Source organism: Ambystoma mexicanum, chromosome 8, assembly GCF_040938575.1.
Source record: "Ambystoma mexicanum isolate Mex_15411 chromosome 8, UKY_AmexF1_1, whole genome shotgun sequence".
Lineage (NCBI taxonomy): Eukaryota > Metazoa > Chordata > Amphibia > Caudata > Ambystomatidae > Ambystoma > Ambystoma mexicanum.
The window spans coordinates 641,909,124-641,934,545 of record NC_090929.1 but is presented as its reverse complement, the minus strand read 5'-3'; the positions used below and the strand labels follow the sequence as shown (position 1 = coordinate 641,934,545).

At 45.9% G+C, this 25,422-nt stretch overlaps 1 protein-coding gene across 1 annotated transcript in view; it reads right to left on the bottom strand.

Annotated features, from left to right (window-relative positions):
• Positions 1 to 8,165: 8,165 nt before the first annotated feature.
• Positions 8,166 to 25,422, bottom strand: part of VWA5B1 (von Willebrand factor A domain containing 5B1) — a 1,692,038-nt gene continuing 1,674,781 nt past the window's right edge. Inside the window, exon 22 of the mRNA XM_069610372.1 lies at positions 8,166 to 18,960. Coding sequence (XP_069466473.1) covers positions 18,208 to 18,960 — 753 coding nt within the window. The 3' untranslated portion in view covers positions 8,166 to 18,207. The remainder of the gene's footprint in view (positions 18,961 to 25,422) is intronic.

Below are 25,422 nucleotides of genomic sequence, written 5' to 3'. Positions count from 1 at the left end.
CTCCTCCTCCTCCTGCGTCTCCTCTGTGCTGCCTGTTGTTTTTGGTGCTGCAATGCAATCATGTCCTCCAGCCCATGTAATGCTAGTATTGGAACCATCTTGGTGTGGGAAGGGGTATGGGAAGGGGTGTGGTGTGCTCCTTTTGTGCTGCCACAGTCTCCGTTGCCTCCACCTGTGCTGATTGTGTCCACCTGTGGCAGGTGGGAACACTGCTCATTTCTCTTAGCGGGTGGTTCGCGATGCCGGTATTTACGCCATGCCGGTATGGGCTTTTTAGGGCTGTTCCATGCCACTATTAGCATGTCCGCATGGCTTGTGATGGTGTGCTAACAGCGGCATGCCGCTATTTACGGGTTGAGGGGTCGAGCGCCCATGGACTAGCCGCTATTAGTGGCACCGTTCTTAGCGGTGCCGCTAATTGCGGTTGGCCGGGTCGTAATTGGGAAGGGTTTTTAACGATACCGGTATTCCCTTACTGGTATCGTTATTCCCTTACCGCAATCCGTGTAATGAGGTCCTATATGTTTTTAAGAAACAGTGTCAGTAGACTGAATTTGCTGCTGATGATATTGCATGCGCACACATATCATCAAACTCAGAGTGTACCTTTAGTTCAACGCCTATATTCACTGCATTTTATCTTACAGGTTTGGGTTATTAGTGTTCTAATCAGTTGTATTTTTTTTTTGTTTAATTAAATAAACCTATTTTTATGGAACCTTGATTGGACATCCTTTTATTTTTGTGCTACTGTACTATTGCTGTTTGGACTGCGTCTGTGCTAGCTCAAATACCTCCTTAAGTGGACGCATACCTCTCTTCTGTGTCCGTTTCACCTTGGGATTGCTGCTGGTTTAGTAGTAGTGTGAGGCTGAGTAGGGGTTTTAGGAGTAGAGAGAGCAGAAGTTATTTGTTCAATAGAACTAAAGATTCCATCGTGCCAGAAAGCAAAATGAACGAGGAAAAATCTGTATTCTCTGGTAAATATGTTAGAATCGAATTCCTACAATTGGACCTGGATCATATATGGCAAAATCTAGAGTTTCTGCAAGCTGCACCCCCACTTGAGAAGAAACTCTTTAGACAATTCAATTACCTCTCATCTGCCTTTCCTTTTCATGATCATGTGGAAAATGTTTTCATAAAAGAATAGTAAGATACTTAAAAGCCTTCTTTTCCAAGGAACCTGTTCACGTTGTAACCACTGATGAAATTTGATCCCAAATATCCCAGCGTAGGGAAACTTAATGACCAGCTGGGTGACCTCATCAAACGCACTTGATGACATTTACCCTGCTGATCCCGTGGATAGAAATATTGACTGTGCCCAACAAAAGAACATACTTAATCATCAATCTAATTATTAGGGTGATTTGCTACATCATCCCTCATCCTAGACTTCCAAATCCTGTACACCACATACATTATAAGTTATGTTATTAGGATTTGTACCACTGACTGATGCCATTTGCATGGTCTCTAGGGGCTCTGGTGGATCTGGAAGCGAGTGGGTGGGTTTGGTTAGTTGGGAGGAGAGTGAATGGTGAGATTGTAGGGCTTTGTATTGAGGCTGAAGATCGGGCTCTACATGCTTGTAGGCTTCCTAAGGGTGAATTGTGGGAGCAATGTAAGGCTTTGTGTCTGGAGGGGAGGCCTTCTGCCAATGTTGTGGGTGTGTGTGTTGATGAGGGCCTGAGAAGGTCTTTTGTAGTTAGAGGTGTACGTTTGTGATGTTCAAAGAAGGAACTGAAATTGGGACATTGGTGGAGATTATGAATCAACAAGTGCAGCACATATTAAACATAAATAACATCAGTTGAGGTGCCGCTTCATGAGGTAGTTCATCAGTGGCTGCATGTAGACAACTGTGGCTGAGAAAATGATAAACAGAAGCAGCATGCAATACAGGGGTTACTAAGCTTGTGTTCCTGTGAACCAACTTGCTCAACCCCTAACTTGATTAAGTTTGTGATACATTTTGTAATAAATCACTCATGAAGCATGCCTTGTCCTCCAATGGACTGGGAAAATGAGTCACCGAAAGATGTATGGACATAGTGCTTCAGTTCTGGCTCATTCATGGTCAACAAAGGAATCCTTTCAGGATAGAGTTGAGGGCTGTCCGTCATGTGGATGCTCCTCAAAGATGCCTCACCAAACTACTGCAACTCTGGGAAAATGGCTACCTGAAACCTAACATACATCATCTGATCAGGGTAATCTTTTTCAGTTTTCCTGGAAGAAACCTATGTTTCAGGTTCTTGATCATTGCAGGTTTCCATGAAGAACACTTAATCTACTGTAGGTCAGAACCAAAGAATACAGAATTATTATTAGACAAGTAGCAAAGGCTTCACTGACAAGGAATGTCCTGCCAGCGGCAAGTTCAGAGGTTGCTACAAAAGGGGGCCATTGATCAGGTTTATGAGACCAACCAACCGGATGGATATGTTTCCCTTTTGTGTCTACTCAAGAAACTATTGGTAAAATACAAATATATCCTTTATACACAGATACTAAACTAGTGTATGGCTTATCATCCATTCGGGATGGACACCCTCAGCATGTAATAAAGGCCATTCTTCCAGGTGACGCATTAAAGGTGATCAAATTTGAATATTCCTATCTTCACATCTTATTTCTGCACTAATACCAGACTTTTTTTGTTTTAAGATGGCCGATATGGCTGATCAATATCAAGTACTGCTCTTCTGTTTGGCTTTGGTGCTTAGGGTCTTAACCAAAGACATGGTCCCAATTTTATATATTCTACATGAATAAGAGATTGTAATCTTTCTATACCTGGACAGATCCATGGCTCCACAATCAAGTGCAAGAAACCTTTTTTTGATTCAGGCATCAGATTTCGAGCCAAATTGCACCATACTGTGGATCCTGGGACTTGCTTCCTCAACCTGCCGAGGTTCACTTTTTCTAGCTTAATTGATGTTTTCCCAGCAGCCTGAATCTCTCTCTTCCCAGCTTTATATGTATCTTTGTATCTGTCTCCTTCTCTCTCTCGCTCTCTCTCTCTCTCTCTCTCTCCCTCTCTCTCTCTCTCTCTTTCTCTCTTACCTCTAGGGCCCTCCTTCCACGGCCTACCTGTTCTCTCTCTCCTGCCTCGTAGCTCTTCCTCCTAGCATCCTGGGCCACTATATGGCTGCTCCCCTGTGCCTTCATGCTGCCCTACAGCTTCTCTCTGGCTTAAGGGAACAAACGTGTGTCTCCCAATGCAAATGGTATGAAGATTGGTTGATGGACCCACCCATGGGGATTTCTTGCAGTTTTGATGTGAAACTTTCTACACCCAGGCCCTGCACTGAGATGACATCCTTGGCCTAACAGGCCTTCGGTGTTGGTGTGTGTAGGCGTTTGGAGAGGTTTCTATCTTAGTTTGGGTCCCGATATTTCACCCTGTGGTTCTGGAAATGATGTTGGCACCCCACAAGGGGAGATGAGCATTCAGGCTGTGTCTGCTCCATAGAGCCATTCTTCATAACAGATCTCGTAAAAACACTCTGCTGATGGATTTACCCCTGTGACAAACCCCTGCCAAGATTGTGGCAGAGGGTGAAGGTGGGTACACCATGAGATCCTTATTATACCGACCCTGGGCACTGCATATCTTTGCTTGTGGTAGTACACAGCTTCCATGGTCAACTCATCCAGAACCCCAAGAGAAATCAGGGCACTTCATCACAGTCTTCAACCCTTCCTGCTGAGTCAGAAGCTGTTTGCGGTTTCAGAGACCTGGGTTCCGCTGCTGCAGAAATGGAGCCTTTTATTTCATGTCTATTGCATAAGTTTAAAATGAAAAAGTCACCCTGTCTTTCCTGAACAGGATCAACAGCTGCTGCTGAAACATTGCACGTGCCCCCCTATAAACCACTGGACCAAGTAGACATAAAATGTATATCCTGGAAAGTTACGATGCTGATATTGAAACCATACCCTAGGTTCTCTCCTGCGATGCTTATCCTTCACATTTCAAACTGGCCCAGATTGTGTTGCAAAGATCTTCTCCAGGTTCCACCTGAAACATGATCTGGTTATTCCTGTCTTTCTGCCTGATTCACTTTCACCAGAAGATGAATCCTTTCATACACTGGATGCTGCCCAGGTTTCCCGGATTTACAAAAAAGAAACATCTGATTTCCGGAAGTCAGTTACCTAGGGAGGTGTGGGGGTGCTGCCAAAGGATATAAACCAACTGCGGGACTCATTGGCCCCTGATCTGAACAACAATAGTTTTGAGTGGTTCCACACCACTTCCAGGGGTGATGCAAGGAGGCTCCAACGCAGGGATGTACGAGATTATTTTGAATACGAAAATGTCGAATTCAAAAATAAACAAATACATGACATATAGAAATAATCATGTGCATGACCCCCCCCCCCCCCGCCTGCTATTCCCCACCCCATACACTTAAAACGTACCTCTTGCTCCTTGCTTAGCTCTGCACGGCCCTGGCTCTGTCCATGCGACGCAAGTTCCGCCTCCCCATTGAGAGGCACAAGATCCGAAGAGGACCGGGGGACACCCCCGCAACCCCTGTTCTTCTTTGACACTTTGAGTCTTTCGGTTTGTTTTTCACTGCCGAATTTGGCATTTTGTGTAATGCTTTTTTTTACGAGCTTTTTCCCAGATACCTCACCAGAGGCATCACAACACAGATATCTTCAATGCAGCCACATGGGGCTCTTCCTACACTGATTACAGGCTGGCGATTGTAGAGATACTCTGCTGAATTTAGGTCTAGGATCCAAAGAGCCAGTTCCGGTTGAACTTCAATACAAAATCACATATGAACAGTAATTAGGGTACATTTGTTATTTCTTCAATTCTCGTAAACAGTGTTGGTACTGCTTGTGAAATCTTTGATTAGTAAGCACTCATATGAGGAAGAGGGGTCAGGGATAGCCCAGCGTCTGCACCATGCCCGGTTCATGGCCGTCCTTGCAAGGAAGACAACACAGGATGTGGACAGAGGAAGGTGGGACGTATAGCCCAATAAACGTCACAGTTCCCAATGTTTTGTTGTTTTCTGTCTGGGAAAGTGGTCTACCTTTAAATAATTAAGACTATGACGAGGCAGGAGAATTAAATGTAATGATGCTTACCATTCACAATCTGCCACAACAATCAGTCAATCAACGCGATTCCCAACCACCTTAGACTTCCCTCACTCATTCACTCACCTCATTCACTAATGTTTGCATGTATGAGTGACATATTCTAAATTCACCCACTCATCGACCAGAGAGTGGCCTTTAGTAGAAGTGTGTGTGTGTGTGTGTGTGCGCGCGCATGAGTGTCATAACCGTGCGTTTGTGTTGGAAGTGTGTGTGAATGTCATGACTGCATTTGTGTGTGTGTATGTATGGGTTGAGGATGTGTGTGTGTGTGTGTGTGTGTGCGTGCGTGCGTGCGCGCGCGCGCGCGCACCTGTCTGGGTAGTCCTATGTAGTCTAATGTTGGCTATGGTCAAAGCTATAGCATAAGTGATAGTACAGTAGAGTATAGGTTGTACTATACTAGAGTATGATACAAGCTGTAGTATGCAAGCTAGTAATAGCCCCATCACTTGAACATTTAGCACTTTGTGGGCTAGCTAGAGCAGTCCCATACCTTTACTTTAAGAGTTGATCTTCATTTCTAAGCATAACACCCTGTCTATAATGTAGTGATGTTTTGACACTATATTTGCCCCTATCTCCTTCTGTGCTGGACGTATTTGTTTAAAAGCTCCAATTGACATAGTCAAAACCCTTTACTGCTCAAATGTAATGTTTTCTATGCAATTTAGTGTTAGGGCCATTATATCTTCCTAACGTTGCTGTGGATCCTTTTATTTCTTCATATGCTCCTTCATGTCAATATTTTGTAATGAGAAAAGCTCATGGCTTTCCCTTGAAAACATGGTGTGCTTGCCTACATGGTTTCGGCGATGACGTCTTGTTTCTTTATGTTTGATTGGCATATCACATTGGTGACTGCTTCGAAAATATCTCCTAGGAGTTCAAATGCTACATTATTATTATTATTATTAATATTATCATTAACATTTATTAATATTACATATGGTTGCATTATGCAGCATATCCTGTTTGCCAGTGCTTTTTATCTATTCATTTGTGTATCTCTTCAAATGCTGCAGGCACCATTCAAAGGCAGGCAAAGACATGGCTCAAGACAGAGGTCAACTGCAACATCTTTGTGCGCTTATACCTACATCCTTGTTTCTCTGGACCATGCGCACTAGACAGTTTGCCATTCTCAGATTCCCATTGCAAAGAAACAGACTTATAGTCCGTCTTCTCTTTTCATGATGCCATTGAAAAGGAAGGGGACAGAAAGTATATTTTTGCCTTATATTATCCATTGCCCACAAAAAAAGATGTAGGTATCGGGAGAACGAAGAAGCCCTTAGATCAGACGACCCACTAATGAGAAAGGCACTGGGCTTCTGCCCCCTAACCCTCATGTGGGCTGTTGAGCCTGGGCTTTCCCACAAACGTATCCCCTTTTCCCACTCAGCACACCTGCCTCCCTGCTTCACTATTGATGGCAGCAGCGAGGCAAGATGAACAAGGCAATCACCCGGAATGTAAGTTTCAGCATCATTGTACTCACTTAGTTTGCCCCTTTATCTGCTTGGGCCAGCAGCTCCTCCATGGCAATCTGAAAAAAATATGCACCTTTTCCCCTTTTCCCCTCCATTTCTTAGTTACTTCAGAGGAGCTGGGTGCAAAGCGTTGGATGTGGCTGTGTGAGGAAGTAGGGTAGTGGGGCAATAACTTAGGCAGTTGACTGCAAAGCTTGACAATGGTGCAAGTGTCTGGGCAGGTGACAGAAATCCTTGCTTAAGGGGCAAGTAAATAAGCAGGTGAAAAACAATCCTTATAAATAGCCATAAAACGAATTGATGGACATTATTAACAAAAGGAAAAATACGTAGGGAATTGATTGTAACTATCAACAATCGCCTGTTAATGGCAATGGGGCAAGCACTTGGCCTTTAATGGCAATATGGTAGCTACATGGTCATTTCATTGCTAACCTTGGAAATGAGGAACGTAGCTGGGGATGTTGATGGATGTATTTGGCATCGGGGCAAGCACCCATGCTGTTGATGCTAATTTTTGACACATAGATTCCTGGGCATTCGAGGGCAATCCTTGGCAATGGGGTATGTATCTGGGGAGTTGATAGCAATATTTCGCAAAGTTGCATGTGCTTGCCCTTTTGATTGCAATCCCTGGTAATCGTACAAGCCCCTGGGCCTTTGATGGAAATTCAAGGCAAAGGGACAAGTACTGGGAGGTTGCTGGCAATCTTTGACAAAAGGGGCATGCTCCCTGGTATTTGATATCAATCCTTGGCATTGAGGGTAGTACCAGGGCATTCCATGGTACTCCTCGGCAATAGAACAAGTAGCTGGAAACGTGATAGCAATTCTTGGCAATTAGGGAAGTACCGATGCCATTGATGGAAATTCTTTGCAAAGGTGTGCATTTCCGGGCATCTGATGACCATCTTTGGCAATGGGGTAAAATTTGGGCATTTGCTGGCAATCCATGGTATCAAAGCACGCACCTGTGCCTTTGATTGCAGCCCTTGGCAATTAAGCACATGCATAGGATTTTTATGGCAATCCTCGGCAATCATAAAACTACCCAGACATTTGTTGTCAATCCTTGTGAATAGCGCAGGTACCTGTGCAATTGATCACATGTGTTGGCAATGAGACACTTCCTGGGTCAGATGATGGCTATGTTGCAATTACCTTGTACGTTCATGGCAATCCTTGGCATTTTATGAAAATCCTATGAAATAGGGGCAATGGGCGTTTGACAGCAATCCTTGACAGTAGTGCACGCGCTGGGGAGAGGGTTGTGCTGGGTTCCTGCCCTACCTTCTAGCAGCCATTCTCATTAAGCCAGTTGGCGGCCTCTTATGTCCCAGGGACCTAGAGATGGCCATAGGATTTGGCTTTACAAAAGACACAAGGGCTGCCTCAGAATAATGCTTGCTAAGCATTTATTTGTAGAGGTAGATGACTCACTTGTGAACTGAGCATGCGTGTGTGTGGGGGGTGCGTAATGCCATGTCTGCGAGCACGTGTTTTAGTACGCAGGCATTACAAGCAGAGAACGGAGTGAGTTAATATGGTTTTATTCAACTGTGACAACATTTTCAAACGTAAGTTATAAATATAGCTATATATAAAGTAACAATAATATATTCAAAGTGCAAACGAGGACACAGTCCACAAAATCTGACCCCAGTCTCAAAAGATAACAAAATATACAACCAATCAAATTACAACAAATGATGGAGGGGTCGACTAAGGTCGAGTGACAGGGAGACTTGTATCTGGAAAGAAGGATCCCTGTGGACCTTACATTTGCTCTTTTCAAACACTACCCCCTCCCCCGCCCGCAGCAAGACAGTAGAGCATCTGAGTGAACACAAAATCTTGCAGGCCATGGCAGAGGCAATGCCCGACCTGACCAGAGGGGCAGAGATAGCATCTAACCTGTCTGTAAGGACACAGGGGCACAGAGGCAGCACCATACCTCGGTAAATGCACCCCAGTTGCAGCGGTCAACAGTCCATGTTTCTCCTAAGACGTCAGGAGGGCAGAACGGTGAAAGTATTGAATGTAAGGAGGGCAAACCCAAACCGGCTCATAACATGCCAGTCAGACATATAGCCATAACGTTCAACCCAGACACCCAAGGAAACAGAATCCATATCCTAGGTAACAAGACATAAACCTAATACCGCAGAGACTAACTCCTAGTGTAAAGGAGAGCCACCCTTCCCTCTCGGGAGGCACAAGTGCCCCAAGCACAGCAACCTGTTCAGTTTAGTTATGAAAAGGGAACCTTGCGGGTCAGTTGGGGGTTACCCGCGTGTGGGAGGGAAGTCACAGTTACCATACCACCTCCAGTTGAGGTGTACATCCTCACCCCAGTTTAGCCGTAGGAAACGGCCAAGTTTTGCGCCACCAGTTCCACGCCATCCTCCGACCCTGAGCCCCCTCCGCTCACCACCACCTCTATCTCACCGTCCATCCATTGAACCTCCAAGCAGGACCAAAAGGAACAAAAAACGAATCAAAATGGTCCCCGATCAGTTCTATTCAAAATCATAACCTGGAATATAAGAGGAGGCAACATCCCATCCAAAACCAGAAAAATCCTCCAGTACCTTAGAAGACATGAAGTCGACGTTGCCATGCTTCAAGAAACTCACTTACTCCCGGAGAAGGATCACCAGTGGGCCAAGAGCTGGGGGTGCCATAGATATTTTTCATCGTACTCATCTTACTCCAGAGGAGTCGCGATCTTAATACACAAAAGGATCAGCTTTCGGCTTGTCCACACCACAAAAGACGCCGAAGGGAGAACTCTTCTGGTGAGTGGCATTATAGCAGGTCAGAGAATCACCTTTGTTAACTCCTACGCACCGAACATAGACGGCCCCGACAACTTCGGCTGGGTACTTTCCCGTCTACCATCTCATGAACCAGCGACTATAATCTGGGGCGGAGATATGAATACAGTGATGGATCCGGTGAGAGACAGATCTAGAGCAACCCCGCAATCTCCATCCAAAGCCAGCCTCCAAATAAAAGAAATCTGCAAAGCATTCAATCTGAAAGACGCATGGAGAACGTCTAAAGGGGAGCTGCGCGAATATACTTTCCACTCTGCCGTACACAACTCGAGTTCCAGGATCGACTATCTGTTCATCTCTGTGAACGGCCCATGGACAGGCGACCCATGTGATATCCATCCAAGAACTCTCTCAGACCACTCCCCGGTGACTCTCGTACTAAACCCAGCATGCCCCAACCCCCCTCTACAGCGGTGGCGCTTCAAAACCGGCTCGATGCGAGACGAGGTGTTCGCTGCCGAACTAAGAGAAGAGATTGCGGTGTTCCTCGAAGTCAACACAGGTTCCGTAGCCTCACCCAGCACACTGTGGGAAACTCTAAAGTGTTTCGTCAGAGGGGTCTGCCACGCTAAAGAAAATGGCATATTGAAACTTATACGACGGGAGCTGACAATTTGTGAAGGGAAACTAAAACAACTCGAACTTCAGCGCGTGAGCGCAACCAACCCGAACATACCAGTCGCTCTGAGAGAAGAGCTACAAAAATTCAATAGCGCAGCAGATCGAGAAGTGAAATTTCTAAACCGCAACAGCCTAATCAGACAATACGGCGAGGGTCAAAGACCGGGCGCCCTCCTGGCAAATCTGGTCAAGGCACACAATAAACTAGCGCCAATTGAAAGGATTCAGACCAGGCAGGGACACTTCGTCCACACTGATGAAGACATAGCAGAGGAATTCAGGCTTTTCTATCAAGACCTATACAGCAACAGCCACAACAACGACCCACAAGTCTCGTTGGAATACCTCGAAGACGCAGAGTTATACTGGGTCGAGCACTCCCTGCGGGAACCACTGAACGACCTAATCACACAAGAGGAGATCACAGAAGCCATCAAATCCCTCCCTAGCTCAAAAGCTCCTGGCCCAGATGGCCTAACAGGAGAGTTTTACAAAGCCTTCGCCACCACCCTCGCCCCCCTCCTGGCGACAGTATATGCCGAAGCACTAGAAAAGGAGACTCTCCCCCATTCCTCCCGTGAGGCCAACGTCATCCTCCTGCATAAACCAGGCAAGCCACCAGAGGATTGTGCGTCGTACAGGCCCATCTCCCTCCTCAACCTCGACAACAAAATACTCGCAAAAGTGCTTGCCAACAGGCTACTACCATTGATGCCCACCCTCGTCCTAGCAGACCAGGCAGGCTTCATTCCTGGCCGCAACACGACCTTCGGCATCAGGAGGCTGTTCAGCGTCATTGAAGCACTAGATCCCTCAACTCAAGCAATAGCGGTCCTCCTCGACGCTGAAAAGGCATTCGACTCGGTGGAATGGCCATTTATGTTCGCTGTACTCACCAGAATGGGTCTGGGAGCCCGCTTTGTCAAACTAGTTTCGTTATTATACAACGAGCCACGCTCCAACATCATTATAGGCACGGCAAAATCGGCTCCAGTGATACCCCAGCGAGGCACCAGACAAGGCTGTCCACTTTCAGCATTGATCTTCGCCCTGGTGATGGAACCGCTGGCCTCCATCCTAAGAGAACATCGACAACAAAGAGGTCTTGTTATCGGACCACACAAGCTCATAATATCCCTCTACGCAGACGACGTGGTCCTATTCGTCCGCAATCCCGAAGAGAACCTGAACCCTGTCATGAGGGAAGTAATCAAATTTGGAACAGCCTCTGGCCTGAAAATCAATCAGTCAAAGTCCATCATCTTCCCGCTGACTCCAGCCACCAAACCCTTTGTAGATGACTTCCAATTCACTTGGAAAACGTCCAATGTCCGCTACCTGGGAATCCAAATGTCCTTGAACTATCACGAGGTGTTCCGTGACAATTACGAAGAGGTGACCAAGTCCCTCCAGGAAAAAGTGACAAGATGGAAGACCCTTCCACTAACGCTCTGGGGAAGGGTCTCCCTAGTTAAGATGGTGATCCTACCAAAATTACTCTACCTGTTTTCCAATATTCCAATATTCCTTCCTCAAACTTATCTGAAGAGACTGAAGAGCATGGTCCTTGAACTTCTATGGGCAAATAAACCGGCCAGAGTGGCATATGCAACGCTAACACTTCCGGTGACAAGTGGTGGCCTTGCCCTCCCGGACCTGGAAAAGTACTTCTGGGCAGCGCAAGCACAATTTCTCAGTCACTGGTACGCCTCCCACACAATCAGACCCCACGTTCAGGTGGAACGGGCGCTGGCAACACCGAATCTGTTAACCGCAGTAATCTTCAGTCAAATTCCCATTCCCAACTCCACCATGAACGTAATGCTCTCAACTTACAGAGTGTGGCTGCGACTGGCCCAAAGGCAAGGGGTAAAAACGAGATACTCCCCACTGTTACCAGTTAAATTCATTCCAGGAGTTCCACTCACATCTGAAAAAGTGTTTCATCAGTGGGCCGAAAAGTTGAAAATTGAGACTCTGGGGGATCTCTTCACAGAAGACGGCTTTATAACTCCGCAACAAGCTAAAGCGAAAGGAGGCACCACCGCACTCGATGTATTCCTCTACTTCAGGACCCGTTACACATTTCAAGCGATCCTACCAGATTTCCCAAGACAGCCACGGACCTGGCAATTACTTCACAACGCCATTCAAGCGCAGGGTGAAGGCAAGCTAGTGTCACAAATCTACAAAGCTATTACTACCGATACATCACCTAAACTCGGCCAAGCAAAGACCAGATGGGAAAGAGCCCTGCACAGTACAATATCAGCGGAAGACTGGACTTTCATCTTGAAGCAGACTCAAAAAATCGCCCTCAACACACGCTTTAAACTAATCCACTTCAACTTCCTACACCAGACCTACTATACACCTGCGAAAGCGAACAAACATCACCCTGAAACAGCTGCGAAATGTGAGAGATGTGGGGAACATTCGGCAGACTTCGCCCATTTGGCATGGGACTGCCCCGAAATAACACCATTCTGGAATCAAGTCTTGGAGACAACAGCAGCAATAGTGGGAGAGGCGATACAGCCGAGCCAGACTGCGGCATTGCTGGGTATGACGAGGCTGCTCGCTGCCCCGACAAGGAAACTGACAGGTCTTCTGTTGACACTGGCCCGAAGGAGAGTGGCCATGTCCTGGGGCCGAGGCCCCCCTCCATCGTTCAGCGCCTGGCGCAAAGATATCCTTTACTGCCAGGATGTGGAAACAGACTTTGTCAAGCTACTTCCCCTACATGCCCGACCTCCAGACATCTGGGGACCGTTGATAACATTCTTGCTAAGAGAATCGGAGGAGGTCTTTACCAGCCAACCAGTTGCCTCAGACACAAGAGAAGGGTCTCAGTGAAGGCACAGGACTAGCAGCACTATTTCCATGCTACATCGACCTGGAAACAAGATAGCACGAACAGTAGAATCATGGGCCGAGCGAGGGGGTGGGGAGGGGAGCGGTGGGAGGAGGACAGGTGTGTGTGGGACATGGCGCAGAGTTAAGTCCACCCTAATGTGGGTGTGTATTTGTTATTATGTCGTTACAGGACTACACAAAAACCAAAAATAAAGGTTTTAAAAAAAAAAGACATATAGACAATCAAAATCCTGTCACTGTACACCAGAGGGGGCGATTCAGTACCCGCCGTCACAGGCAGCGCCAACCTCTTTGACAGTACATAACAGTGGCAGAGTCAGAGCCCACGGTCTAACAATACCCACATGGGCAAGAACGGAGTCCCTGGCAGCAGAATTCAGGGGCAAGGGAAACACAAAACCTCTCTGATAGCATAGCACAAACACACACGACATATCCATTCTCTCTGACAGCATACCTCAGTTACAAGGGCATCATTCAAAATGCTACGAACACACTTTGGGGCATAACCAATCCCCTCTGCAAGGGCACCCCTTGGATCTGGGCAATGGCTAGCTTCTCTCAAAGCACACCACAGTGGCAGAGTAAAACAACCAGCCACTGGCATTACCCTACAGGGGCAGCGGCAATACCCTGCAATAGATTGACAGGCAGAAAAATCACCCACCCTCTCTGATAGAGGTGGAGGCTGCCACAATATCCAAGCACTGCCAACAGCCTGCAAGGGCAGCGGTGCTTGCCAAAGTCACAGAGGCAGGACACAGAGGCTACCTTAAACTTTTCAAGAGCACAGAGGCAACTCTGACAGCACACAAAAGGCACATGAGAGATACTCAGCTTCTCTGACAGCACAGCAAAGAGTAACATTACACAGTGTAGTTCAGGGGTATTCTACAGGTATTTAGTGCCAGTAGAAAAGCAGCAAAACATGTATAGATTATAGTGTACAGCCTCAGGCCTGAATGGAAAACCTTAGGGGTTGTATCAGATATTTTCATATCATATATGTGCTCCTCATTTGACCCAGAGAAGCCAACGATGCGAGTTGTGTCAATGGCAGTGGATAGCTCAGTGGCAACGCGCTCCCCTTGGAAGCAAGGCGAAGCGGAGCAACACAGGTTCGATCCCCGCGTCCATGCTTAGAAGCCTCTGAGTATTAAGTGAGTTATAAAAAAACAATTACAATTACATAGTGATGTCTGAATATGGTCCAACCCCGACATCCCAAGTGCTGGATCGTACAACAGTTCCCTCTTGCCTACTCACATAAACACACATCATTTCCCTCAAAAGCAATATGCATGTTGAACGTGGCTAGCCTGGTCTTCCCTCGCAATACGCATATGGTGTGTGAGTTCGGCTTTGTCAGCACTCACTGTCCTTACCACAGATGTCACTGTAAGAGCAGCCTTTACCTCCATAGGAGACCATTTTGAGTTTCTTCCGGTGTACTACCAGTCCCAGTCAACAGGTGCCGCTCTCATAAACACTCCCTTATAGACAGAAACTTGCAGAACATTCACATGTGAGGTTGTGTTTTGAGAATCTGGGAGCTGTGGTGTGCGGGAGCAGAAATGTGGACTGTAAAACACAATCTGAATGGAGCTGGACCCGCTGGGAGGTGGGTGGGCGCAGTAATGAATGAATCCTAGGGGAGCAGGAGTAGAGATGTGGGGTAGAAGTGGCGGAGTATGAGCAGTGTAGCAGTAAATGTGGGGCAGTTAGAATGAATCTAGGGGTTGCTGGAACTGTGAGGGGGTAATAGGGGAAAGGAATGTGAAGGGTGCCGGGCAAAAGAGGATGAACAGTGTTATAGCCTATGAGAGGTGCACAGGGTTGGGCAGCACAGGGCACAACAAGACAGAGCGTGAGGAATGCAGGAGGAGAGGGCATGTGCTTTAATGCATGTTTTAATCTAGACAACCTTCTTGTTAGCCGAACATATCATTTTAGAGGATGGGGGTAGGGTAAGGGATTGTGTTGTAAGGCACGTGGCACAGAAGCACAAGCCTAGAGTTTTGGTTAGAAAAAGATCCTTGTGGTAACCATGACATAAACATGAAGCTTAAAATAAACTAAAGGCTGTTTTGCTCGATTTTCAGGGAGCTTTTTCAAACTTGGCAAGTTTGGATTTCTGACATGCAACCCCTATCAGATGTTTGTTGGGGGCCTAGCCAAGGAAGGAAGTAGAAGGGGTTTGCTGTCAGTGTCTTCTTGGAGGCGGCTTTAACATGCTTTGGCTCCCAATGAGATGAGTAAATGCCAGGCATACCCCCTGGCGTAGTGAACACCTTCCTCCAGGTTTCTCTCCTTTCAGCGCTGCACCCCATAGAATGCAGCTGAGTCCCACAATACATTCTCTCCAATTGTACATGTAGCTCCTCCCCCCCTTTTCGCACAATGACTTCCCGAGCATCTTATCTATCCCTCACCCTCATCACAAATATCTACCCGACTTTGCTCCTTACTACCACTACTGAACGTTCTATCGCTCCTTCTTTGCCTCTCTGAACTTCAACGCCGTAGCTTATGAACGTAGGAGGTATACAAATGCAATATAACATAACATAGCATGTGGAAATGGCACTCTCCCGCAATGGATTAGAATGGGACCCCAAAATAGGAACTAATTGACGGGTCTGCAGGGTTTTAAATCATTATCTGATATCTTCCTGTTAGAGCATGTATTCAGCAAGCGGTGGCAGTTTTTTGGGAAGAAATACCACCAAACTCATAATGAGGTTCATTGTCTGAATCATTTACTGGTGCAGGATTCTCTTTCTGGAATGTTCTTCCTGTTAACTTCCGCTTGTAACCCTGTCATAGTTGGTCTTTCGAAAGCATTTGCGCTTTCATATTTTGCATGATTCATTTCACTAGCTATTATTTTCTGGGGTAATTAATGGGGTTTATTATTACTTTGGTCTTGCTGCAGCGTCAAAGTCCGGACCAAGAAAACAAGCTGCGCCAAAACGATGTTTCTTTTGGAAGTGGGTATTCGAATATAGCCATTTTGGGATGGTTTTACACAGTGCCACTGCCCTCCATATGATTTGGACTCCAACTCCCATGATCCTTCATTACTGACTCTGCTATCTCCAAAGGGCCACATAATGAGTAACCATGTATGGAAGTGGACTGTGGACTTATGATGATGATGTGTGCTACAAATTAGAGTCTACATCAGAAGTGACTTTCCCCCTCATTCGCAGCCTCCTTGCCGCCACACGAATGCCTCTGCTCTGCCCCTTGTTGGAGTCTGGAAGGGTATGAAAGAGTAATGTTTAAGATATTATTAAAGGGTTTTTGTAAATGGAAAAAGAAGATCTATAATATTTCTGGTGTGGTTGTTGATGTTGTGTTAAGGTTTTTCTGATTAAAGGAATAATGTTTTGTGACTTTAATGTTTTCCATGTATGGTTCCCTGGCATGCACTATAAATATGCACTAATATGCTGGTAAAATAAAAGTAAGCTCTGCGAAGAGGGGCTCAATTTGAGGCATGCAGAGTTGGGGGGCAGAGCAGTAGACCCTGAAGATGATCATGCACGGCTGTGGGGTCGCTAGAGGGGTTTGTGGGGAGGGGGAGGCTATAGCCCTGGGTCTTTTGTTTGTAGCCCCAGATAGAAGCTCAGGGGTGCCAACCCAAAGGCTAGCTAGCCCCGAGTCCCGACAGTCCCGACATTAGTGTAGCCCCAGATCTTTTCCAGACCTGGCAACACCCCTGATGCAGGGGAAGAAAGGGCAGTAAGACCGAGCCCGAGGGGTGCGCTAGCAGAGAGTGGACGGGGCAGAGGATGCGGGGTTCCAGCGGTGCAGAAGCCAGCAGGCAGGAGAATTAGGGGATGAGCGTGAGCTCGGCAAGAAAAGATGTGGGGTAAAATAAACATCTGTTATGTGTCAACAGTGCAAGACGCCCCTGTGGGGGTGAACATGCGCTCTACAAATACACCTGTTATGTTATGTAAAATGGCCCTGTCTGAGGGTTGCAGAATCAAAGAGACAAGGCAGATGGGGCTGAAGAGAGAAGTGGCAAAAGGAAGTGGTGCATATGAAAATTACAGAAGCAATTATTTACATGAATAGAGGCTACAAGTGAGATGTACAGGATCAGAGAGTAGGCCTAGAAAGGCTTTAACCTAGGAGTACAGCGAGGCGAGACTATGGTGGCAGGGGGCGAACAGGGTGTCTTTGGAGGGTACAGGAGCAGAGAGATGGGTGCACAGTGGGCAAATCTAAGGGCAGCATGGGCAGCAATGGGAGGGCAGCAGAGGCTATATCTGCCGGGACTGCAGTCATGCATAGAACCTGTCAGTTTGCAGGATTCTGACAACAGCCACAGACAAGCCCACATACATGTCAGGGAGGTATGCATGAGATATAGGCCATTTAAACACACACTGAGACCACCTTGACGAAGGCACACACACCAACCACAGTGCTGCTTACAAGAGGTCACACAGACTAGAAACAGCACTGCATGCAAGGGCAGACACATCTACCACAGCGCTGCATGCGGCATGGCTCACACACACATCACCAAAGATGCTACATGCATCAGAGAAACACACACACACACACCATAGCACAGCATGCATCAGGGCACACGCACCAACAACAGCACTGCACGCATCAGGGCACACACACCAAGAACGAATCCACATGCAGCAGGAAACAGACATCAACCATGGCACTACATGCAGCAGGGCACACACACCAACTGTGGTGCTGGGTAGAGCAAGGCACAAACAGGTATTCATGCCCATACTGCACTAACAATGCTAGCCCATCCAGATGGCCTCAGCTGCAACTCCCAAACCCGGCTCCTATGACTGGGTGTCTTGATGGAGATGCCAGGGTATCTTTCTTCGTAATAATTCACTTATAAGGTGGGCTGTGGGAGTCAACAAGTCCCTTGAGCCTAAACCTTCCCATCTCTGAGGACAAGCAATATCCTTTTGGTTTGAAAAGTCTGAATTGCCTCAATGGTATTCTCAATGCAAGTCAAATGTTCTTCTTAAACTGAGATAAATACAGAGGCTGAACATGTGATGAACCTTTGTCTGTCATTGGCAATAGCCCTGGAGGCCGACAGAAAGAGGCGTGATAACCTGAAGCAACATAGGAAGCGGGGCTCAGTCCATGTAAAGTGGGAATGCAGCAGTATCACGAGCCACCAACTACCCTGTCTCCCTCAGGGCACATTGGCCCACCCCAATGTCCCTCACAGTAGCATCAGCCATCTAAACACTGTTTGGGTTGTAACAGAGGACGTCGAACTGAAGGTTCTCGTCCCAATGTCTGAGCAGCACAAAGAGCTGCTGGGCCGCAGACTTCACGGTCGACAGACTGCGGCCCTCCGGAATCTGCTGCCGTTCCAGCCACATGCACGCCTTGGCTGCCAGCAACTCCCACTCAATGAAGTGGGCGGCCGAGGTATGCTCCAGCCAGGCCAGTGCCACCGCCGTGGCCCACAGCGTCCCCTCAGGGTCGGTGCTCTGCTGCTGGATGATGCTCTCCACCAGGGCTTGCAGTTCACCGCTCTCGTTCTCAGAACCTCTGCCGCTGTCTGCCAGAGAGACCGGGGATGTGCGCATGCTCTCTGGAGAAGAGAAGCGCCGAATGGTGATAGATGGTGGAGACAGCTCGTTCTCTGTTTTCAATACCTTGGACACATGTTCTGCCGCGCTGCTGGACAAGTGGCGTGTTCGACTCTGATCTTCCTTGTTTTCACCGTGCCCGTTTTGTACGCTGGAAGAAAAATCACTCTCGGGTGTCAAGAATTGTCCAGTGGCTCCTGGGCTGCGGGGTTCAACAGATGTGCCCGTCTTCCTGGTGCTAAAAGTACTTGCAGAAGAACTGTGAGAGATGGGGCTGAGGGCGGCCCGGTGGGAAGTGAATGGAGATGTCCATTTAAGCTTCTCCAGTGGGATATTGATGGCATCAGAAAATGTTTGATTTAGAAGAAAGGCACCACAGGCCAGCTGCAAAGAGACCTGGGGAAAAGGAGACACAGTTTAAATTACACGAATCCTGTGAGACAATTAAGAGAGGCCTACAGTGTAAAGTCACAGTGACAGGGTAAAGAGAGATCTACAAAGTGGAGACCCACAGTGAACACACCTCCCGACAAGGTGCAGTATTTGACACAGTGAGAACACAAAATGATAAATTGAAGTAAGAGACACACTAAGAAAGGATACATTTAAAAAAAGACCAAAGTAACTCCAATAAGGCATACATATAGAAAGTCAACAATAAAGAGCCATGATGAGGTACCAAGAAAAGTGCAATGAAGAGATCCAATGAGAAGGTGTTGTGACCTACAATGAGGAGACACAGTTTGCTGAAGCCTAAAATGTGCAGGCACCCAACAGCGGCAGCTGGGGTTCTACGTGTGGGGAGACACAAAAAGAAGGTGCTGAGAAAAGGATGGAGAGACACATAAGAAAGAGCAATGTACAAGAGGGCTACACAATAAGAAGGAGATGAGAAAAGCACAAGAGGGCTACACAATAAGAAGGAGATGAGAAAAGCACAAGAGGGCTACACAATAAGAAGGAGATGAGAAAAGCACAAGAGGGCTACACAATAAGAAAGAGGTGAGCAATGTACAAGAGGACTACACCATAAGAAAGAGGTGAGCAATGTACAAGAGGGTTACACAATAAGAAAGAGAAGAGCAATGCACAAGAGGACTACACAATGAGAAGGAGATGAGAAAAGCACAAGAGGGTTCCACAATAAGAAAGAGGTGAGCAATGTATAAGAGGGTTCCACAATAAGAAGGAGGTGGGCAATGTACAAGAGAGGTGAGCAATGCACAAGAGGGCTACACAATGAGAAGGAGATGAGCAATGTACAAGTGGACTACACAATAAGAAAGAGATGAGCAATGTACAAGAGGGTTACACAATAAGAAAGTGGTGAGCATTGTACTAAAGAGGGCTACACAATAAGAACGAGATGAGCAATGTACAAGAGGACTACACAATAAGAACGAGATGAGCAATGTACAAGAGGACTACACAATAAGAAAGAGATGAGCAATGTACAAGAGGGCTACACCATAAGAAAGAGGTGAGCAATGTACAAGAGGGCTACACCATAAGAAAGAGGTGAGCAATGTACAAGAGGGTTACACAATAAGAAAGTGGTGAGCATTGTACTAAAGAGAGCTACACAATAAGAACGAGATGAGCAATGTACAAGAGGACTACACAATAAGAAGGAGATGAGCAATGTACAAGTGGACTACACAATAAGAAAGAGATGGGCAATGTACAAGAGGGCTACACCATAAGAAAGAAATGAGCAATGTACAAGAGGGTTACACAATAAGAAGGAGATGAGAAAAGCACAAGAGGGCTACACAATAAGAAAGAGGTGAGCAATGTACAAGAGGGTTCCACAATAAGAAGGAGGTGAGCAATGTACAAGAGAGGTGAGCAATGCTCAAGAGGGCTACACAATGAGAAGGAGATGAGCAATGTACAAGTGGACCACACAATAAGAAAGAGATGAGCAATGTACAAGAGGGATACACCATAAGAAAGAGGTGAGCAATGTACAAGAGGGTTCCACAATAAGAAGGAGGTGAGCAATGTACAAGAGAGGTGAGCAATGCACAAGAGGGCTACACAATGAGAAGGAGATGAGCAATGTACAAGTGGACTACACAATAAGAAAGAGATGAGCAATGTACAAGAGGGATACACCATAAGAAAGAGGAGAGCAATGTACAAGAGGGTTACACAATAAGAAAGTGGTGAGCAATGTACTAAAGAGGGCTACACAATAAGAAAGAGATGAGCAATGTACAAGAGGACTACACAATAAGAAAGAGATGAGCAATGTACAAGAGGGCTACCCAATAAGAAAGAGGTGAGCAATGTACAAGAGGGCTACACAATAAGAAGTTGAAGGATTCCGCTAGTAGACGTCTTAGGAATGCACTGACAAGCCTACCATAAGTCTGAATCTAGAAATCCATAAGACACTGGACATTATTCCACTACAGAAATAGAAAAGAATTAAAGCCATAACCAAAATCAAGAAATGGCTTGATGACAAACTGGCCACCCTTAAAAGGACAGGCCGCAATCTGGAACATCTATGGGGGAAATCAACGTTATCTAATGACAACCGTGGCTACCATACGACCATTTTTTAAGAATGAAAAAACTATTATTTAAACCGTATCTCCCCTACACAATGTAAAACTAAAGAGCTTTTCAAACTGTACAATAAACTAACCCACCTACAACAAACGAGTAATCAACGCAAACCGTAAGAAGAACTAGCCAACACTCTTGCTAGGGCCTTTGCGGATAAAGATGCCAAAATCCAAGGCAACAATGAGAACTTAAACAATCAGAGGGAACAAACACCACAAACCAAGGCCATACATCTACGCTTATGGAATTCAAATCAGTTCAACTGAAGGGCTAATTAATATCACTAATAAACTAAATGTCTCAGCTGATCAATCTAACCCATTGCCGAGCCATCATGATAAAATGGTTCCATGTGATAATGTCCCCGCAAAAATGTCGCCATGCAAGACTGGCACAGTTTTTTTGTGGAGACATTATCATAAGGAACATGCGGGGGACACTCCTGCAACCCCTGACATTTTTTTATTTAAAGGGAGCAGGGGACACCCCGCAACCTCCTCTCCCATTTACCCCATACATTGTCCCCATATATAATGTTGCGTATGCCGTTTCCCAGTGACTATATGTATGGCAACATTATATACAGGGACAATATTATCTGTTACCGATAAAACCTGGTGGAACCACTGACCAAATTGTGTAATACATTACTAACATCCCACAGATGCCCCGTAAAACTAGAGATTGTCACCATAACATCCCCTTTAAAAAAAGTTGAGTGCAGATCCAGAAACACCAGAAAACTATAGACCCCTCTCTAACATGTCCTTCATTGGTAAAATCGTGGAAAAGATCATTACAACCCAATTGGTCCTCCACAGTGAAGGGAACCTCCAACTTCAGGAAAAACAATGGGGTTTTTGCTGAAACCCAGTACGGAAACAAGTCTGCTTTTCATGCAAGAGGAAATTCTGAAACCACTTAACAGCAATACACCAACAGCTTTAGTCCCCCTGAATCTATTTGCTGCTTATGATACAGTCATCCATCAGACACTAATACAAAGAGTACAACTTCAGATGGGAATAGATAGTAGTGACGTGATGTCATTAGCCAACTGAATTGATGATTGCACCGTAAAGGTTAAAATGGCAGACTTCCTCTCGACAATTTTCCCCAAATAGTGTTGTGTGTCCCAGGGCTCCCTCTCATTCCAATGGCTATTTAACATTTACATAAAACATGTAGCAGACATAATAAAACTCTTCTCAAAATATTTCTAATTATATGCAGGTGATTCTCAGATACTATTGAACTTGGAACAGGTAACAAAAATCAGCTTAGAAATGAACTCCTCTATATAATCTAGGATTTGACCGCAGATGATAATCCTAAAAAAAAAAGATTATTTTCTGTGGAATCCCAACCCTGGCAACACTACCTTTCAAATGGCCACCTATCATTGGTATAGCACCCACCCCTTTGGACCGGGTAAAACGTATCATTATCAATGTCAGACTCTCACTACAAACACAAAAAGACTTGATCGCCCAAAAATCGCACTTCCAGCTACACTTTCTTAGGAGAATGGTCCTCTGCTTGCAAGGGACACACAAAATAGTGATGAGAGCTCACTGCCCTCTCTTGACTAGACTATTAAAATAGTCTCTATCTAGCACTAAACAAAAACAATTAAAACCAGTGACAATGTGTCAAAAATAAAGCTGCTAGGCTTATTTTGGCCCTCAGGTCCAGGGACATATCTCACCAGACCTGAACATCCTCAAGTGGCTTCCTGTTTCAAAGAGAATACAACACAATATCAATGGTATTGTCACGGCTCGCTCCCTTCGCTCCCGTTCCCGCCACTTGGGGGCATGTTTTGGGGTTTCTTCCCTACTGGACATTTCCTCCGAACGTTATGCTACAGTGTCCTGATGAATTGGGAGCGCTAAAACCTTATTTCCCAAATTACTTCCCTTCCGGATCCATTCCAGGTTTTTGGCAGCCAGCATGCTACTGCTACTTTAATCAAATGACTATGCTTCCCAGAATGCCTGGCTCACTGCCTCACCTCCTCCCTTGCAGGACAAGGCTGGGTGGAGGATAGGCAACACCTGTGGCTGCAGGTGCAGCAGGCGACACGCCTGAGGGGTGTGCTCGTTAAGCAGCTTTAAAAGCCTCAGTTTGCTTCAGTCCAGCGCTGGTCATTGTTGCAGCGTTCCTGTCGTGACTGGTCCCTTGTTCCTGATTCCTAGTTTCTGTGCCCAGTTTCTAGTTAGTGTTTCTTGTTCCTTGTCCTGGAATTCGTATTTGTATGCCTAATTGATTTCTGCCTTTTGGAAATCCCTTTCTCCCTTTCTCTGTCTGCAGGCAGCCTTTCTCTGAGCTTTCCTTTTGCTGTAGCCCAATTGCCTGTGTTCACTGTTTCCTAGAAATTGTCCTTTGCTACTGAAAGACTTGTTGCATTAATCTTTCCTTACAGGTTTAGTTTCCTGCCTTCTCACCTTGGATGGGTGGGAAAGTTTCCCTTTTGATATCGTTTTCACTGCTCCTGATCCTTGCCTTCTATTGGGATCCATGCCATGTTTTCCTTTACACTTTTACATTTATTTCCTATTTTATTATTAGGTGTGGGAAGCTGTTGTAACTAGCTCCTGTGTGATTATCTTTTGTTTCCCACACTGTACTATTCCTTCTTGCCTCTTGACTTGGGTTTAGGTATTTAGTCATCCTCACTCTTTGCCTTTACTGCCTTCTGGGTTCTTGTTTGATTTACAGGGTTGTGGGTTAGTACTGACTTTTGAGTGGTCTTTCCGGTCCTCGTAAATACGGACATCCAAGTGGTCTTTCCGGTCTTCGTGAGTACTGGCATTCATGTGGTCATTCCGGTCCTTGTGAGTACTGTTTCCAAATTCTTTATTCAGTACCGTCTAGAGTGTCAGCTTACAGATTCTGTCCCTGCTTGCCCTCTACGTGGGCTTAGCGCTGTCAGTATCTGTAATAGCATAGTGGGTAAGGAGTTGCCGACTTTCCTTTCAGTCATAAGGAGGTTCTAAGTGCTTACCCTACGTTCCTTTTCATATAGTGGTATACACGAGTCTTGGGTATTGAATACACGTTGTTATATTCAAGGTTGTTTACTGTGTATTTTGTGCACATTTCCCCTGCCATATCCATCGCCTACTTCCTTTCCTAACAGAATGACCAGCCGTTGTTCCCGTTTGAACATGGCCAGATTACGAAGGAAAGGCAGCAAGGCCTCTAACAAGCGTATACAGAAAGCTTCCCTTACAATTACCCGTGAAAATCAAATCTCTGCTCCTGACTTAAATGAACTCCTTGACACGAATGGGTATTTACGTGCAAAGTATTTTACCCACTGGGTGGCCCATCCTACATTGCCTGATCCTAGCTCTGTCGTTAATTTTGATCCAGAGTCTATGTCCGCACAAGCCTTAGCAGTGGAAAACAACACACTGCTAGAATTTATACACACAAGTACCTCTGTTATTGAACCCCATGACTCCGGTTGTGCTTTACCTCAGATTGAACAGTTTCATGATTCAAGCATGAAGAATGGAGGGGTTCCTTGCATATCTTCTGTTTTCTGCCCTCAGTCTACAGCTTACTCCTCTGCACAGGTTCTTACTGTGGTCTCTAATGCCAAGGGGTCTGATGCCAATAGTCTGCTTAAAAGAAACACAGACCACGTCGGTAAGAGAGAGTATAGATCACAAGACCTGCAAGCAGTAGATGACAATATACAATCAGTGCACTTCCAGATAGCTAGGGCAGGATCCAGCCCTGATGCCACCATGCCTTCCCCTGTGCCTACAGATAGGGATGTACAGTTAATGCGGGACATGCTAAAAGCAGAATTTGAGGAGTTAAAACAAGAATACATTTCCTTAAAAGAGGAGAATAAGATGTTACAGTCTTTTCTGAATACACCTCCAAACTTTATCCATTGATGAAGTGAATACTGTTCAGTCCCTGAGTGCGGAGACTTTTGTAAATCATGATACTTGTCAATATGTAAGATCTATTGGGAGTGAAAGTCTTTTTTCAAGCACAGCGCTTATTCAGGGCACAGGTTCTGACAACTGTCCTACCGTTTGTCAGGAATTGCTGTTAGCTGAAGATTCACAAGCCACTCCTTTACCTGAGGCTTCCTGTGTAGCAGTTTGTCATAACTCTGAGCTTGAACACATACATGCTTCTGATTTCCAAACACAATCCACAATGGTGGCATACACAGAATCAGTCACAACTGTAGGCTTAGGTTCTGCCCTTGATCTAGCTGCTGAGACTGAAGTAGACATTCAAGCTGATGTGGAA